A 19,431-nucleotide genomic window follows, 5' to 3' on the forward strand; every position below is an offset into this window, starting at 1 on the left:
TTTTTCGTAGCGCGCTCTCACTTGGCAGAAGTCCAGCGCTTTGCATGACATCGACCCTGTTACACAGTTAATTGCACTTTTGCCGGTCATGCACATAATTGCAGTTTTGCTGATAGGTTTCACTACAAGTGAACTGTAGCTGTAGCAGCGCTTTTTTTTTTTTTCTTTTCTGTCTGCATGCCGTCTTCAACTGTCCGTACGAGTGAACTGTAGCAGAGTGATAGTGCTGTTATTTTCCATTTAATGTGGCAAGAAAAGTCCGGTTGGGAGTTTACAACTGCTAATAGTTGTAACTCTGAGAAATGCGATACCCTATTGCATTGCAAATGCTTGTTTATTTTGTTTCTGCACATGGCATGGGAAGTCTCTGGTCGCACAGCTGCTCCCCCTGCACGATTGAAAACAGGCCTGTGAATCTTGTTTTTGTTAGTTATACCAACCTGCTTTTATCATTGGCTGTGCACGGGGAAGGATGGAGGCAGCGGGTCATGTCAGCGGCTGAAAAAATCGGCTTCACCCTAGCCCGAGTCTCTCTGCGTATCCGCTCATTATACTTGGGGTGGGCGTCTGAATCCCAGGAAGCATCTTTATGTTAAGGCCGATGCAGCTGTTCCCTCTCCTGTTGTTAATTACCCCAGTTATCCATGTTGCCATAGTGACACCTTTGGTTCCAGGTATACTCAAAAAACCCTATTTCCCATCCCAGCCCTAACACCTGTTCCTTGTATTTACTCCTCCCTTTATTTGGCAAGGCTGCAGGACGTTTTCTATGCAGCAACGGTAGGATTTCCTTAGCTATCCGGGTAGGCTCTTAAAGCAGTGGAGGCCTGACGAGCCGCAGCTGTGGGTTTGATGCGAGTTGGCCCTCAAAATGTATGTTGCTCGCGAAAAATCATCTAGAACAAGGTCTGCATGGGGGAATGAAGGGAACGATCTCAGAAAGGCACTCTCAAGATGGCTGTTCTGGTTAGGCCATTGTGACACTGGTCATGCTCAAAGGGGAAGCAACCTCACCAAGATGGTCTCTCGGTTTGTTCAGGAAAGTGTTCTTTTTCGAAGCTGTGTTACTTTACAAGTGATGCTAATCAACCCTTTGCACCTGAATCCTTGCTTCGCCTGGTTTGCATGTTTTTTTTTTTTTTTAACCAGTTCTGTGCCCAGGACGTAATGGTTACGTCCTGAGGCACAGTGCTGCTGTGCCCAGGACGTAACCATTACGTCCTGGTCACAGAGCCCAGAGGGAGCACTAGCGCTCCTTCTGAGGGGTTCCCCCCCACCCCCCCAAGTCAGGGATGGAAGGGGAAGCCCTTCCCCTTCCACCCCCGACCCCCCCCCCCCCGTGACGTCCGCGCGCGCTGACAATCACAGAGCCTCCCCCATTGCGATCGAAAGAGAAATGCTGTGCATTTCTCTTTCGATCACGTTGGGGAGGCCCGGAGAGGCTTCAAAGGGAAGGATATGTATTTCCTTCCCTTTGAAGTCTCTCCAAGCGTTTCAAAAGCCGGATTGCTTGAAAATATATTTTAGGCCATTTCTGCCCCCCCTGGGGGCAGATCGGCCTATTGTTATTAGGTCGATCTGCCCCTAGGGGGGGTAGAAACCTCTAGGCGCCAGGGCAAATATTTTTTGGTGTTTTTTTTTTTTTTTTTTTTTTTTTTTTTTAGAGATGGGGAGCGACCCATTAGGCAAGGGTCGCTTCCCTGGGGGGCAAATTGTATTTAGACCATTTCTTCCCCCCCTTTGGGGGCAGATTGGCCGATTTTAGTTCAATTTGCCCCCAAGGGGGCAGAAACCACTAGGCACCGGGGATTTTTTTTTTTGGGCGCCGATGTCACGCAGGAGGAGCGACACCGTAGGCGAGGGTCGCTCCGGGGGAGGGGACTAGGGGGTGGGGGACAAATTTATTTTAGGCCATTTCTGCCCCTCCTGGGGCCGGCTGAGCTAGAGGCCAAAATCCACAGGTAGGCACTGTTTTCTATGAACAAATGTGATGTGTCCACGTTGTGTTTTGGGCCATTTCCTGTCGTGGGCGCTAGGCCTACCCACACAAGTGAGGTATCATTTTTATCGGGAGACTTTGGGGACCGCTGGGTGGAAGGAAATTTGTGGCTCCTCTCAGATTCCAGAACTTTCTGTCACCGAAATGTGAGGATTTTTTTTTTTTTTTAGCCAAATTTTGAGGTTTGCAAAGGGTTCTGGGTAACAGAAGCTGGTCAGAGCCCCACAAGTCATCCCATCTTGGATTCCCCTAGGACTCTAGTTTTCAAAAATGCACAGGTTTGGTAGGTTTCCCTAGGTGCCGGCTGAGCTAGAGGCCAAAATCTACAGGTAGGCACTTTGCAAAAAACACCTCTGTTTTCTTTAAAAAAAATGTGATGTGTCCACGTTGCGTTTTGGGGCATTTCCTGTCGCGGACGGTAGGCCTACCCACACAAGTGAGGTATCATTTTTATCGGGAGACTTGGGGGAACATAGATTAGCAAAACAAGTGATTATTGCTCCTTGTCTTTCTCTACATTTTTTCCTTCCAAATATAAGAGAGTGTGTTGAAATGCCCTGTAATTCACATGCTAGTATGGTCACCCCGGAATTCAGAGATGTGCAACTAACCACTGCTCCTCAACACCTTATCTTGTGCCCATTTTGGAAATACAAAGGTTTTCTTGATAGCTATTTTTCACTCTTTATATTTCAGCAAATGAATTGCTGTATACCCGTTATAGAATGAAAACGCACTGCAGGGTGCAGCTCATTTATTGGCTCTGGGTACCTAGGGTTCTTGATGAACCTACAAGCCCTATATATCCCCGCAACCAGACGTAACGGTATATTGCTTTCGAAAATCTGACATTGCAGGAAAAAGTTAGAGTAAAACGTAGAGGAAAAATTGATGTTTTTTTTACCTCAATTTCAATATTTTTCTTTTTCAGTTGTTATTTTCTGTAGGAAACCCTTGTAGGATCTACACAAATGACCCCTTGGTGAATTCAGAAGTTTGTCTACTCTTCAGAAATGTTTAGGTTTCTGGGATCCAGCATTGGTTTCACACCCATTTCTGTCACTGACTGGAAGGAGGCTGAAAGCACAAAAAACTGTAAAAATGGTGGTATGTCCCAGTAAAATGCCAAATTTGTGTTGAAAAATTGGGTTTTCTGATTCAAGTCTGCCTGTTCCTGAAAGCTGGGAAGCTGGTGATTTTAGCACCGCAAACCCTTTGTTGATGCCATTTTCAGGGAAAAAACCACAAGCCTTCTTCTGCAGCCACTTTTTTCCATTTTTTTGAAAAAAACGAAATTTTCACTGTATTTTGGCTAATTTCTTGCCCTCCTTCAGGGGAACCCACAAAATCTGGGTACCACTAGAATCCCTAGGATGTTGGAAAAAAAGGACGCAAATTTGGCTTGGCTAGCTTATGTGGACAAAAAGTTATGAGGGCCTAAGCGCGAACTGCCCCAAATAGCCAAAAAAAGGCCTGGCACAGGAGGGGGCAAAGGCCTGGCAGCGAAGGGGTTAAAGGGCTGAGGATTTGTGTTTGTTTGCATGATATCAAAAGCTTAAAGCTGCAGTAGTGTTAAGTGCGACATCAAATAAAAACGCTGCAGTATTAGAAAACTGACGACCTTCTTCTTGGCAAGTTATATAAATGGGGTTATGACATGCTTGCTGATATGATTATTAAGCAGTTCCCGGCATGCGTTGTAGGCAGGGTGGACACTTTTCCTGGTTTCTTAACTTTAGCACTAGTAGTGAGAGACACGTCTCGGCATGAATGTTACTGCTGCCGTGACAAGTAAGTGGTCTCGGTGAGAATGCATGGGTGCAAGTGAATATGTATTTTTATTGTCAAGATATTCTCCAGTTTTCGTGCTCGGAAAGAGCATGCATGAAGATCTGTATGCGTCGCTGCACAGACAAATCCGGCTAACAAGCGTTGATTCCGCAAACTATTGTCATGCCACACTAGTGGAAGAAACATGTTATCCGAATAATTTTCCCCATGTGACAAACACAGCATATTTTCTTTTTAAAAGTAATTTTTTATTGAAAACCTGCGGAGTCGATGACTTATTGTACTTTTCATCAAAATATTTCGGCACAGAGCTTGACTTTTGTGCATCATTTTGTACGATCTTTAGAATTCTGAGATGGCCGTTGACTTGCCAGACTATGTTGTAGGACAACGTCATGAAAGCAGGAAAGAACATTTGCAGTACAGTACTTTCGCAAAACCGGCTATTTGCGTCGTGTTTTTTTTGTTGTTGTTTTTTTTAAACAAATAAATATGTTCTACACAGTTCACACACGTTTGTTACCAGATGGAGTTTATGTTCCCTGACTTTCAAACCTTCCTATGAAAGCAGTATCCCTTTTCAACCTCCACCAACCTCCAAACATTTGAGTGTGTCCTCTTTATAACCTGGCAAAATGTTAAAGGCTCTCTCCAACCTCGTGAACTTTGGCAACAACTTCGTGGCTTCTTTATCGCTGTGATTCACATCCCGTGAAGCACCTTAAGGAGGCATCTGCCATTTCTTGTTCTTAAGAAGACAATTTTGAGGTCTCGAACTTGGAGGAATTGAGGTGCTTTTTAAGTTTGCTTCATACTTAAAGGCATAGGTTTGAGTAGCTGCTCCAAGTCCTTATTAACTGAAATATTTCCTCTCATTATTACGCAGTTCAAATGGGAAGAGAAGTGCTAACACCTTCAGATTAATTTGTTGGAAAAAAAATTACAAACTGTGAACATGTCTAGAATTCTACATATATTTAATGAAACATTTATTCGAATCTCTCAATTTAATACCGCTATTTAAAATAAGATACTAACCACGTAAAACTACGGTTCCTGTGTGCATTTGTTTTCTCTGTTGGTAATATTTAGAAATTCACATGAATACATATCTCTTCCTGAAACACATTGTGATTAATCCTGCAACTCTCTTCAATTAAAGGCATTCTGTTGTTGATTTAAAATTAGGTTTAATATTCTTGTTGTCTTTTACTGTCAATTAAACTTTACACATCTTTTCAGTTCTTTGAGGGAAATTGAATACTAAGGAGTTTGGCCCCTCTGTTTGACTTTCATTGAAACTGAGGCATAGATTTAGGGGTTTAACGTGGGGTTTCTTCAGATTTGTAAACCTGGAAATTCATATAATCCTGTTGTATTTGTATTTAGAAGCAGACACTGATAAAATAGATCTGCAAGCACTTTACGAAATAACGTAGCTGCCTTCGGATACCATTTTGCCCTGTGAAGCATCTCACAAAAAAAAGTTTTGTCCAGTCAGGAATGCTAACTTAAACAGATACATTTAAAAACAAATGTGTCGACTGCCTAACTCTCATTTTACAATCCCACTGCCCCTCATCTCTCAAACTTCCTGGCTACTCTGTATTGCCAGCTCACACATAGTGAGCACAGTTTCTTTCCGTGCCTTTTCAAGGTTTTTGTCCCTCAATGCTCTCCTCCTTTAAATAGGGTGTCTTCTGCATACCCAGGCCCCCCCTCCTTATGTGTTTGTGGCCTGCTTTCCCCTTCTTTCTCTTTTTCTCATACACTTTCTGCTCCTCTGTCACAAGTTAACTCTCGACTTCTTGCACAAAGTGCTTGTCCCTTTCCTTCATCCTTTCTGTCTATTCTGTGCAGCTCTCACCCTATCTATTCACCATGGCACAAATACACTCCATACCACACAATTCCACAACAATTCCAATACAACCCACATAAGTCCACTCCACACCAGATATATCCACTACACTCCAAACCAAAACACATAGGTAAAAGGTAGTCATTTACAACGCCAATAGCTCTAACTCTCCCAAATGCGAGATCTATTGCATTGCAAATGCTTGTTTACCTTTGCTAATGCTGAGCAACAGTGTAAAGCAAAATGAAGCCCCCCCACCCCTGCAGAAAGTGACCAGGGGCCCTAATGTGTCCGATATCCCACAGATATTCATTGGTCTTGGGTTGAATGGAGTCCTTTGAAGGTTGGGGGCGCCCCAGAAAACTGGGGGAGGGGGAGGGGGAGGCGAGGGGCGCTCTTCACCGTAGCATTTGCAGGTGACTGTGTTATGCTCCTGAAGCTGAACAAAATCAGGGACCTGTCAATTTAGAGCACAAGGACAAGTGCTGGCAGGTTGATGTGGCTGAGAGTAAGCCACTAGACCAACTTTGGATGGGACTGGAGGTGGAATTATGGACAGGTACCCATTGGGCCTTGGCATGATGCTGGTACTGGTGGGAAAGTGGTCTGGTTTTTCTCCAAACATGAGTCTTACAGGAAAGAATCTGTGCAGCTGGAAGTTATATAAAATTTGCTTGAAGGTGCTACATTTGGACTCATTTTTATTTATACATTTTATTTATTTTTACTTTAAAGACACAGTGGATTGGAGCACATTGTGTTTTTTCTGTTTGCATATTAAATGTTGTGGTCGTTCTCTATGATTGTTCAGTGACTCCGAAATCAAACCTGTTTAAGACGTATGTGATGAAAATATAGGGAGCTGAACTGTAAATACCTTGAATGTGTATGTATGTAAATGAATGCGTTTAAAACAAAAGGGTGATGATTCTACACTTTGTACAAGATTTTACCATTTGCTGTTCATGCATTTCTTTTCTTAAATATTCTTATATGCAATTTAAGCACAGTAACATCTCTCCATTTCCTTTTGACAACCACATTAATTTCAATTTGGTCGATACCCTTCCCATTTCTTTAGTGTGGTTTAAAGTACAACACCTCACACGGGGTAGTAAGCACTATATAAAAGCTGCAATACAAAACAATACAATCTGGTCTCATTCATTATATTTTATCTGCAGGATTCCATATGATGAATCTTTTGCTATGGCCAGCGACCCCCTGGAAGGCTTTCATGAAGTGAACCTAGCTTCGCCTACTACACCAGACCTTCTTGGGGTGTGTGAGCCAGGGACCAAAGAAAAAACTACCTCAACTAATATTGTGTACCGACCCCACAACTGTATCAACTGCTCATCGGTTCAACCAAACTCTCTGAATGTATCCGAACTTCCTACTCAACCGGTGTATTCATATCCAAGACCAGTCAACTGCGTGGAATCTTCTGGAACTGGGTATGTTGGATAGACACAGGAGCCAAGTAACTTTTTTGAATTTAGTTTCTATTTTGTATACTGTGTTTGCCTCTTTCTTGTTCTTCTATACACTTCATTCTCACTAAGATAACCTTTAACAGAATGTCCATCTTACTCCATCAGTTGTAGTTTCTGTGCAATTAAATGTAAACCACGAGCACAGGGTCAAGTGAGCAGCTCTGACATATCTTGTAGATAATGGCAGGCTTCATAAGAACTCTAGTGATCCTGTAGGCTAGTAAGTATCATTGGAAAAAGTAAGTATTTGCAAATTAGGAAACAAAGAGTTTGCACAAATCTGGCACTACAAACTTTAAGTCTTGAGGCCTGTAGTTTAAACACTGCCTTTATATAGGTAGAACCCAGCTTTTTAAGTAAACCTCTCAACTTGAGACGTTGCCTATAGATTTGAGAACACATGTGCAAGCTTCCCACAGACATGTTATCTGGATTTGTATATGGCTGTTTATCACCAGATAGGGTATACTATGATGAATAGAAGAGATGTATAGGTGCATGAGTCATGTAGTTAGTTGAAGAGCCAGGTCTTCAGCCTCTTGCAGATTTCAAGAACCGAGGAGGGTGCCCTGATGTGTAGAGGGAGGCCTTTACCTGTTTTGGGTGTGATGTGGGAGAAGGCTACGGCTCCCATTCTGCTTTTGCAGATTTGGCGGTGTGTGCGAGAGACAGGCTCAGCACAGTTATCTGGTAAAAGTGAAGGTGGCTGTTGACGTCTGCTAGCCCTATGTTGTGCAGTGCCCTGTATGCGTGCATGAGGAGTTTGAATTGACAGCGTTTGTGTATTGAAAGCCAGTAGAGTTCTCTTGAGGTGTGGTGTGATGTGAGAGGTGTAGGATTAGTCTTGCTATGGTGTTCTGGTTGGTCTCAAGTCAGTGAAGGAGGTGGCTAGAGATTCCACTATAGAGAACGTTGCCATAGTGTGACAAGGACTTGAGTAACTGTACTCCTGTTCTTGGGTATCCTTTTTAACACTTTTCTGAGGATGCATAGTATTTGAAAGCAGAAGGAGCTCACTGCTTTTACTTCTTCTGACATTGAGTGTCATCTATGATGTTTTCCAGGTTTCTGGTGTAGTGAGTGGGTGTTAGTGTAGGACCAAACTCTGACGGCCACCAGGTGGTGTCCCAGGAGAGTTCCTGTTCTCATAGATCAGCACTTCTGTCTTGTGGGAGTTGAGTTTGAGGCAGTTGTTTTTCATCTGTTCTACTGTGCTGGTCATGCAGTCAGTGAAGTTGCTCCTGGTGGTGGTGGACGTGTCGGGTATTGATAGGATGAGTTTGGTGTCATCAGCATAGCAGATAATGGATATGCCATGTGCTTTGATGATGTTGGCGAGAGATGTCATGTAGGTGAACAGGGTTGGGCTGAGAGATGAACCTTGGGCGACTCCATAGATAAAGTCCTTGGACTCTTGTGTACTGTGGGAGTCTTACTGTTTGTGTACTTCATGTGATGGAGCATATACATTTGAGGGCTGGTTCTTGGATGCCTTCCTCGTGAAGTCTTGATGAGGCTGGAGTTTGACATGCTGTCAAAAGGATCAGAAAGGCCCAACACTACGAGGTTGGTGGTATCTCTGCAGTCTAGTAGGGTTCCAATCTCGTCTGTGGCAGAGATGAGTGTTGTCTCCATGCTGTGGTTGCTTCAAATTCAGACTGGGAGTGGTAGAGAAAGTTGTAGAGTTCAGGTGGTTGATAGACTTCTCTGTCACTTTGACTGGGTACTTTGGCTTGGAGCACAACAAACCGAGCATGCAGAGCAGCTTTAGAACTCCCCTTCATATGGAAGATGCCCAGTGCCTGTTGTAGTAGAAATCTGGTCTGGTGTCTGGGCTGGTGGCCCACTTGGTCATGTTTTATGCTATACATTTCTATTTAGTTTCTATTTTTTTGCTGAATAGGATATGGTGCATGCAGAAGGGAGAGGATGGGCATTATCTGATTGACGTTTTCTCTTTTTTCAGTCTGGTCTCAAGACAGCTGCCTGTTGGATAAAAAAAACAATAGTGAATAATAAGAAAATTCTTCTTTATACATTCAGAGACGTTCGATTCCGGAGTAGAATGCTAATCACCGTAAAGCGCTACAACACCTTCTCAGTAGTAGTAAGAGCTATATAAATACCAAGCAATAAAGTAGACAAGCTTTGAGTTAGGCTTCTTCATCGATTGGTCTGTTTAGCTGTCTTTAGTAGTGTACTTCTGCCTTCCATAGAATACACAAGTGGCAGTGGTTCGGCGCTTTCAGCAATTGACTATCTTGCTCCATGACGGCATTTTTCCTGATATTGTGCTCATATTCCTAAACAGGAGTGAAGTTCAGTGCTAGTTTTTTGGGCCAGTATTTTACTTTGCCAATTTTGTTTTCTTTCTAAACGTGTGTTTAATCCGTGTTTTTAAATTGCAGTAATTCTAAGGCATTAGTACCCCTTTTTCCTTGCACAAACAAGTTTATATTCTTGCTATGAAGCACTGGCATAGTTATAAAATAGTATGTAACATTTACGCTCTTTTTTTAATTTCTCCTGTTGTTATCCTCTTGCCACGGTTTCTGGTGCATCTTGTAGTCCCATTTGCTGTGGTCCCTGTTTTATTAGCCAAATGTTTTCTTGTTGCCGTTACTGCTTATCCTGATGTTCAGAAGCTCTCCAATTTGATACTGTCTCTAGATAGAACCTACTGTCTGCCTTTAGTGGAGCACTAAGTGCGTTTTGTGTCCTGGCCATTAAAATTGAGCGCTCAACATAGAGATGCAAATGTATCTGAAAGTCGTGGATGAGCATGGAATAAATCGCACATTCATATACCGTAGTGTAATAAGAGGGCAAATTGCACTTCATATACCGTAGTGCAGTGGTTCTCAACTTTGTGACTTCTGTAGACCCCCACTTTATCATTACTGGAACCCCCCTTGAATCATTATTAGAGTCTGGGGACCCTCCCATGGAGTCATTACTTGAAGCTGGGGACCCCGGCCCAAACGTTGTCGATGATTTAAACCACAAAACAATACTCAAAAAACGGAAACAAGCATCCCATCAAACACGTACACAAATGATAACACATTGTATTTAATTTGCAAACAAATATAAATAAAAAATACAACTTTTAATAAAAAAAGGTTAGAGCTTTATCATCCATACGTAGTATACTCTGATGCACCTGCACTCCTCCCACAAATCAATCTGAGGATAGTAATTTAACTTTTAGCTTCCAATTTCAAATTCCTTGACATTTACAGTTCGTTTTAAAATTTTCAATTGTACTTTTTTAGTTTTATATCCTTTATTTAATTTTGTAAGCATTCATGGACCCCCTGAGGAAGCTTTGTGGACCCCAGGGGCCCCCAGAACACAGGTTGGGAACCACTGCTATATAAGCCATGTTCCCCAGGGGGGGCTTTGCCAAAACAAAGGTGGTATTGACCTTCTTGTGGATGTAACTTCCTCCCAAGAAAATGGTTTCAAAAGACAGTCCTTATCTTCTGAACTTAATTGCTGAATGCTTAGCAACAGAGTTAACTTAACATTTTAATGAATTTCTACATGCAGTTTCCTGCTTCATTCAGGGAAGTGGACTTAGTATTCTCTTCTGAAATGTGGAAAGGTCTCCGCAAAATGTGGTGGATAAAGAATAGACACTGAACGCTATTAAATTCTGATTACAGGATCTATGTGAAACTTGTAGTGCTTAGATTAACCAAGTTCATGAATATCTGAAGCTCACCAAACCAAGTTTATGTTGGGACAATTACTTGCAGCGAGCACCCAGTATATGTGTAAGATTAATAATTAGGCTGAATTCCCAGGAGCTCTTCAGCTTCTTCCTATTTGATGCAAAAACGTCACCATATCTAGTCTTTCGTACTAGTGTTCTTATATGCTGTGTTATATACCCTGTTAGAAGAAACAAGATTCCCCACACGTTGTATAAATATTCTTATATTGATAAATAAAAATGCCACCAGGGAGTTGGCTTTCAATGTAAGATATGTGAGAACATTCTCAGTAGGGGCAAGGCAGGGTTGTCCTGTGTCATCAGTGCTGTTTGCATTATTTTTAGAACCATTATCCAGGCTTATTAACAGAAATATAAATTTAGTAGCTAATCCTATTGCTAACTCTGCAGTTTAAATATGGTTATGTGCTGATGACTTCTGTAGGAAATCCTCCTTTTCTGCTTAGTCACCATGTATTGTTGTGCCTTTTGCTGGACTCCAATTTTTGCTAGTGTTGGACCTCTGTACTTTTAAGCCTGTTGACCAGTGGTAAACTGCCTGAACAACTCCTTTAAATATGGTTGAATTGGCATATTCCTAACTGGTATATTTAACTTACCTAAAAGTCCCTAGCATGTGGTACAAAGTACATCCAGGGCCTGGAAGATAAATGCCGCTAGTGGACTGCAGCTCCCATTGACCCACCCACTACAGTAGCAGTGAAAACACTGCTTCAGGCTTACCAGTATAGAGTGGCTGTAGCATTGTAAAAACTGCAATTTACCCTGTCAAAATAAACCTGTTTGGCAAGCCGTAACCTCTGTTTTAAATACTAATGAGTGTTTCCTATGTATGCCTTGTTGCCCCCAAGCCAGGGTGCATGATATTTAATAGTAGGACTTGTAGAAATTTATTATTAAAATGTCTGTGCCCTTGACTAGTACCCTAAAGCTAGTTTTCACTGTGACAGGCCTATTTGTCCAATGTAGAAGACCAGAGTATAGAGTAAAAATAATACTGGATCTCCCGAAAGGAACTAGCTAGAAAATAATTAAATAACTATTTTAATAGTTATTGAAAAGCCAGTTAAAAAAAAAAATACTAAGGAAAATATGTTTTACCAAGTTACCTTTTCCGTCCCCGAAGCTCCTGGAGGCTAATGTACATTTGTCCTCATACCTTTCCTATGCACCGAATAGCATTTGAATAGGTGTGAAATGTCTCCCAGGAGCAAAAAATAAGCTAGCCTGATTGGGCAGAAATTACTCCAGTAAATCTCCCACAATATGCAGGGAGTGGGTTGTAAGCTTTCTTTTTTAAATTTGTGTCACATCCTGCTTGAGTGTTCAAGCCTACTTCAATGGCAGAGAACAGGGTGCCAAGATGATTTGTATACATCCACTGTCTGGTTGCTGAAAAAGACCCTGCTTCGTAGAGATAGACAGTCTCTCGCTCGCTCTCTCTCTCTCTCTCTGCTTCGTAGAGACAGACAGACTGTCTCTCTGTCTCTCTCCTCTCCCTCTCTCTTCGTACTACATACATTCCTTACACACTGCCCTAAATTCAGTTTGCCTACTCTTTTCCATAGCCACCAGGGGGTTGAGCTCAGGTTAATATAGTGTCATGAAGGGTTCACCCCGACAAGCATTGTAATTGATTGGTACTTAACCCCCTCAATTAATAGTCCAATTTCTTACTACTTTATTCAGTTCATAGAACATGAGAGCGATATAATTGCTCATACTTTCCAATAGAGTAAGGCTTTTTCAAAAATTAAATCGACCGGTAAAAGCAGGGGGCTTATTTTTGAACAGTCATCAAACTACTAAAGCTGCTGGCTTTTAATCCATGATAACTTCCAAATCAGTGTGGAATCTGGAGGTTGTGATTTTGTGCTCCACTTCACAAATGTACAGACTGAACTATGAATTCCTAATAAGAAATCTAAAAAAAGATTTGATAAAATGGGCACAAATCTCCCTATCAGTATTGGGGAAGCTCACTTTAATAAAAAAATAGTAATACTTCCCCCCCCGCTTGTTCTTTTGCATAGTCTTCTTTGTCATCTAGACAGACTTTTTTTTTCTTTTCCTCAAACCTTATTCGAATGATCATGTCCTTTATATGACTCAAGAATACCGTAGGATATCCAGGATTTAATTATGTGCTCCACTGATAACGGCGCTGGGCTCTGCTAGATTTCGGGCTATATTTCTTAGCTAGCAGTGGATATAGCTTTTGGAAGTTAATGATCCCTGGCATGCAAGAAAGACGCTTTATGGGTTAAATTAATTAGATGACAAAAGTGTCCAGGTCCTGGGGAATGTTCAAAAAGATTAAATTCAAAACTGAGAGCGATATGTCAAAGGTTTGCAACATGGGAAAATAATTTACAACCATACAGGAGCAGGCTGTGATCGTTTATGGAAACATTTTTCACTCCCCAAGGAACTTGCAAACATTTTTACACAATTGCACCAAAAGGGCATATGGTAATTATACTAATTAGAAAGCAAGGATGGGGAATATATGCTCTTTTTTGGATATGCCACACAAGTACAGAATTGAAAGGAGTGGGTTGTTTCAGTGTTTACATGTTTACAAATCTGCTCATATTTCAAAGATTTGACAAAGTACTGAACATGTTTGTTATGGTATTCCACCATGAACCTACATTCTATAATTTATACAAAGATTTCAATTTACGAAGTTCAGCAAAATTGTTGGTCTGAAAGAGGTGATGAAAAAATGAATGAGGGTGCTCACAGAATCTCCGAAAGCTCCAATCTCCGATACATATGATACTGTTGTATACATTACGATCATCACTACTGCGAGATTAAGTACATTGTTCCCCCAGATAAAAATACTTGCTTTATTTGCAACAAATTATTCAGAGTTTGAAAGCATGTAGTCTTCTCGTACCCCATACTTCAAATTTATTGCTTTTGTAGCTATTCCAAGACCGAAACAATTACTCAAAAGTCTTTAAACTGGGATCCTGGTGGTGGATTGCTGGGCAGATGCTAGAATGACGGCCAAAACAAGTATATAGAAAATGTGTTTTTTATTTTGTGTGTTTCTAGATTAATTATAGCTCAAAATTAGAAATCTACGGCGTACCCTACTGCGGAAGAATGGCTGGCGAAAATGAGAACAACTTTCACTTTTGCAAAGGCTTATCTTATAAGGGAAGGACTAAGCACACGTTTTGACTCCACCTAAGGACTATAAGAATGTTGAATTAACGCTATGATTTGATGTTTATTCTATGCATAGAAGGGTGGCCACGGTTATGTAATCTATTTTATATTATATGTAATTTTGTGTGCATTTTTTGTCTTTGTAAAAAAGGCCATTGTAATAAGCAGTGCATTTATTTAGTCTAATAACGTTTCTCTGATGAACTGTAGTTTGCTCTGATGTACTTTACACTAACATGGAACTCAAGACAGTAAATATATTTGTCTCAAGTAGCTACTGTATTTTATTATGCTGTTGTTTAATCTCTATGTACTTATACATGTAACTACTGTTTATTATCTTGCGCCTAGACACAGTTCAGTTGAGCAGTGTGCGCTATACACATAAGCAAATTTTAACTTAATACATTTGGTCCTGCTCTTTGTTATAGCTCTGCAAATCAGACATGCTCACCCAAATGCAAGAGCAGAAAGGACAGCCACCGCGCAGAGCGAGAGTTCTTGCAAGGAGCTACAGTTATCGATACTTTGGATGCACCCGATGACATCCTTGGACTAAGTACAGACAGCCTGTCTCACCTGAGGAGCCCTTCTGTACTGGAAGTGAGAGAGAAGGGATATGAGCGCCTGAAAGAAGAACTTGCTAAAGCTCAGCAGGTACTAATTGCTGACTAGTCAGTTACTATCATTTGTACTTTTACACTCTCTAAATCATTTTCTAACAATAAAATAGCCGTTTACCATAACTGCTTGAAGTAACAATTTGTATTGTCTTGATTGCTTTCCTGATAACAGGTTGAAGTTTTCTTTCTCATTGTTTTCCCTCCAAAAATGAACTTGCTATGCTTTTCCATATTGTGTTCTTTGTCAGATGTATCAAGTTCTCTTCATTATTATTAACATAATCATAAGAAGTATATTCACAAATTACAAGGATGTCAATTAGTTAAATTGTAAAAAGGTATCAAGTGTGCGATGATCACAAAATACCCTAAAGGCAAAACTTCTGTTGAGACAGTAAATATGGCAAAAGGTCCCTCACTGCAACCACTTCCGTCTCTAAGTGCTAGACAATCTTAGAAATATTAATGCAAGGAACCATTATTTCCATAATTTATATTTTTCATCCTGCGTTGCTATAGATCATCCATAAGAGATTAAATGAATGCAATGTGCCTAAAATAATAAAACGTCTAATGAAAATGAAAGGTAGAAAAGAGATTAAGAAACTAGAGGGACTGAGATCTGATGAAGACCTAAGATTTGGTAGAAATTCTGCAAAAAAAACTCAGTCCTGTTGTAGAGGCAGCAAATTATTCTTCTTTGGTCTCAGTTCCTATTTGGGCTATTGGTAGCCTTGTCATCCTATCTCATGATTAACTTGGTGGTTCTGCACAATCTATTTATTTCACCCTAGAAAATTTCATTGTGAGACATTTTAACCATTACATTAGTTCTCACTAACAGGGAAAAAATGTTTTTTTTTTTTTTCTTTTTTTTTTCTAGATCTGAAAGTTCTGGTCACTGATAAATGTCGGCACCAATTTAACCCTGAATTATTGCCACTAAACATCTATTCCAGTAGTTTAGGGGATGTTCTGTTCCATTTGGAGATGATTCAGCAGACATCAACTTCTCATTTCCTTGTGTGCTGCTGTTCTGATTTTCTTCCATGAAGACTTTATAGTCATCTTATAACAAGAGCAACAACACATGGCACTTTTTATACCTTAGTGCATCTTTTTTGTTGTTTATTCAAGGTCAGTTAAAGATTGTTTTTTTTATGATAATTCGTATACTTTCTCTAGGAATCACAATTGGTCATTTTACTGTTGCTTAATTTTCTGGTCCTGTTTCACAAGATCATAGACTTTCTTTGATAGTTGTACTAGTTATACAGCACACTTTTGAATGGTACGCTTTAGCTTCTATAATTCCTGTTGCCCTTAGCTATTGATATCAGTAAGGAACTTGGTTTTTAATGGGTTAGGACAAAGATGTGCTTTCAGAGCAGACTTGCACTTGGAGAAGTTTGAGGGTCTTGAGGGGAGAGTTCCATTTATTAGCCTCAAGTCTCTTCAACGCAGGCGTACCAAATTAAAAGGAGAGGGTCGGATAAGACTGTTATGGGTGGAGCGAACACGCTTATGAACACTCCTTTCTGTGCTGTTCTTCAGACAAATGGCAAAGATCTGCTAAATGAAGATTGTCTATGTAGGACATGAAGACATATATATTCCTTGCTCAATTATTACAAACCACTTGCCGTGGAAAACCAAGAAAGAACTTGACTAATAAATGTAATTTTATTGTACACTGTGTGATGACGTGGGATTTTGTGTTTTATTTGGGCCGCTTTAAGTATTCGTTTTTACCAAGAATGTGGGTAGGTCCTTGTGTATTTTTACACCAATGCGGGGGACTGTGTTCCTATTGAACATTTGTGAGAGGTTCACAAGTGACTTTACCTTTGTATTTTGTGCAGTGGGCACTGTTACCTTCCATTACAAGCAGGCACAGTGTTTTGCAGAGGCGGTGTTGCCAAGTGACAAGCCTTCTTTTGCCATCATGAGCTCCAATTTTCCTTTTGAAATGTAAGCAGAAGATATGGAAGTTCAACTTTTATCCTGGGGCTGTACCTGCACCGTCTGCAGCAAACACTAGGAAACTACTAGCTGTACTGTCTACAGCTTTATACAGTAACTCGTACATTTACTGAGTTAATGTATGTACTAAAAGCAGTACAGTTTCACCAAAACCAGCTCATGGACTTTTTGCATGCTGCATGGACACTAGACATGTCCTTGCTAATTCCCTGATCTTTCTGTATGAAGGAATGGCTCTCTCATAGGCATGCTTTTTTTCAAGATTTATTCCGGAGGCATCCATATGCATAGTGATATCTATTGCCGCAGTGCCGATTACTGAGCTTTCAGAAAGCAAAGCTCTGTCATGCTGTCAATTAAGGAGGATGAAATCATGAAGGTGCTTCCTGCACTATGGTAAGGCTTTGTTGAGAGTTCAGCTGCAAACTGGGTGAATGCGTTGTAGCACTATGAAGTGAACATTGAGCTGAAGCCATATAGTGTGGCCCATGGTCCCAAAATGGGATCGGAAATATGTCTTGGCATCCAGTGCAGATGTCCACAATGACATATTAAGTAGCTTAGCATGGGCTACGTGAGTCATTTTTGAAGCATCCATCACAGAAAAGTGCTTAGAGGCAGGGGCCCCATTTTATTCTGTTTGACATCAGATGGTGGAAAAGCAGTAAATGTACTCAAAATCTAATGTTTTCCAGTTTGTACTGAAAAGTAAAATATTTGCTTCTAAATTATTTTTTAGGTTATAATCTGTTTAAGCCAGAAACCCTAAATATATGTTTTAGTTGAGCATCTGTACAGTAGCAAATTGTTTAGACTCAGTAGTGGATTGAATACATTTTGTGACACGTGGCACCAGTGTGTCACCTTGGGGCATAAGTGATGTCCACCATGCCATTCTAGCCGGGTGGGTAGGCCATTCCAACTAAAAAGGACTGTAGATGCAATATAGCAGCAGTTCTTAACCCGGGGTCCCTGAACCCCTGGGGGTTTGTGATGCCTACTCAGAAGGTCTGCAACTGTTTAGAAAATTAAATGATGTTAGCAAATTAGTAAAGTTTATTTACATAAAAATAGTGAAATGGAAATTCAAAAAAAATTAAAGCACTCAAAAAGTGACAGAATTTGAAATTGGATGCTTAAAGTTAAGTCGTTTCCTTAGATTAACTTGTGGGAGCAGCCCAAGTGCAGCAAAGAGAATGTAGGATTGACAATCAATCAACAGGATTTGTAGAACCCACTTATCACCGGTGAGAGTATCCGGGTGCTGGGATCTGCTGCGTGGGGTCTCAGTCAAACAGCCAGGTCTTGAGATTTCTTCTGATTTCCTGGATGGAGGGAAAAGTTCTTATGTGGATGAAGAGGTTGTTCTAGGTAGGTTTTTGCTTCATGGTAGTAGGAGTGGCCACCGAAGTTGCAGTGGTGGATCCGGGGTGGGGGGGTGTCAGGTGTATGTGTGTATATATATATCTGTGCACGTGTGTGTGCACGTGTGCAGGGTGAGAGAGAGAGAGAGAGACACGAAGCGCAGGTGTCTGGTGGTGCACTAGAAGTTAAGGTGATGGTTGAGGCATGCAGGTTCTTGGTTGTGCAGGACTTTATAGGCATATTTATGCAGCTTGAATTGGCATCGTTTGTGTAATGGGGAGCCAGTGGAGGTTCCTTAGGTGGGGGGACGTGTGGGTCCATCTTGGGAGGTCCAGAATGAGCCTGGCTACTGAATTCTGAATGAATTGAAGTGTTTGTGTGAGTTGTGATGCGAGTCTGGCGTAAAGAGCGTTGCCATAGTCTAGGCAGCTGGTGATGAGGACCTGTGTGACAGTTTGTCTGTCTGTTGTAGATAGGGAGCCACTTGAGGAGCCTACAGAGCATGCAGAGGGGAGAGCGTTGATCTGGTTCTTTATGTTGAGTTGATTGTCAATGATGATTCCTAGGTTTCTGTCATGGTTCAGGGGGGATCCCCTAGGTTGGTGGGCCACAAGGAGTCGTCCCAAGGTGAGGTGGTGTTTCCGATTAGCAGTACTTATGTTTTGTCAGTGTTGAGTTTGAGGCAATTGTCCCTCCAGTTGATGATGCTGTTCATGCAGAGGTGGAAGCTGGCCTTTGCGGTAGAGGGGTCTTTGAATAATAAGAGGACGAGCGGTGTGTCGTCTGCATAGGAGATGATTTTTAGCCCATGGTTTCTGATGATTGGTGGCCTCAACTGATGTAGTGGGGTGCACCAACAAAATGAATGCCTGCATTGGGAGCAATAAAAACAGAGTGCTATGCTAGAGTCTGGCTTCATTTTTTTTTTTTTTTATAGAAGTAAACCACATTTTGAAAAGCTCCAACTTCAATAATAAAATTTAGAATTTTGTATATTTTTAAATTTAAATAAAATATTTTGTCATTTGTGTATGTGTTTGATGTCTACTTGTTTCTGTATTTTTTGTGCATTGTTTTAAGGTCCGTCAAATAGAAATTGCATATGTTGCGGTTCCTAACTTCCATTATTGACACAGTGGGTGTTGTCAAAAGGTTAAGAACACCTGCAATAGCGTACCCATCAAAACCAATGTAATCAACAAAATGTACCAATTTCTTCTATGGTGGAAACGAGTTGCATGCATTACTTCTCCAGTGTACTAATGCTTCACAGGCACGTCATGTAGCCTTCCCTAGAATGTGACCAGGTATTGGAACGCCTCTTAAAAGTAAATCTACATTGTATAGTATAGGGAATGAGACCCTGGGAATAAAAGGGATTGGTCTGTTGG

The 19,431-nt window shown here is 41.1% G+C and overlaps 1 protein-coding gene across 1 annotated transcript in view; it reads left to right on the plus strand.

The window, feature by feature from the left end:
- Positions 1–19,431, plus strand: part of RAB3IP (RAB3A interacting protein) — a 251,761-nt gene that overhangs the window by 70,278 nt on the left and 162,052 nt on the right. The window contains exons 2-3 of the mRNA XM_069228325.1: positions 6,836–7,108; positions 14,501–14,726. Of these exons, the coding sequence (XP_069084426.1) occupies positions 6,861–7,108; positions 14,501–14,726 (474 nt within the window). The 5' untranslated portion in view covers positions 6,836–6,860. The remainder of the gene's footprint in view (positions 1–6,835; positions 7,109–14,500; positions 14,727–19,431) is intronic.

Source organism: Pleurodeles waltl, chromosome 4_1 (genome assembly GCF_031143425.1).
Source record: "Pleurodeles waltl isolate 20211129_DDA chromosome 4_1, aPleWal1.hap1.20221129, whole genome shotgun sequence".
NCBI classification, from domain to species: Eukaryota; Metazoa; Chordata; class Amphibia; order Caudata; family Salamandridae; genus Pleurodeles; species Pleurodeles waltl.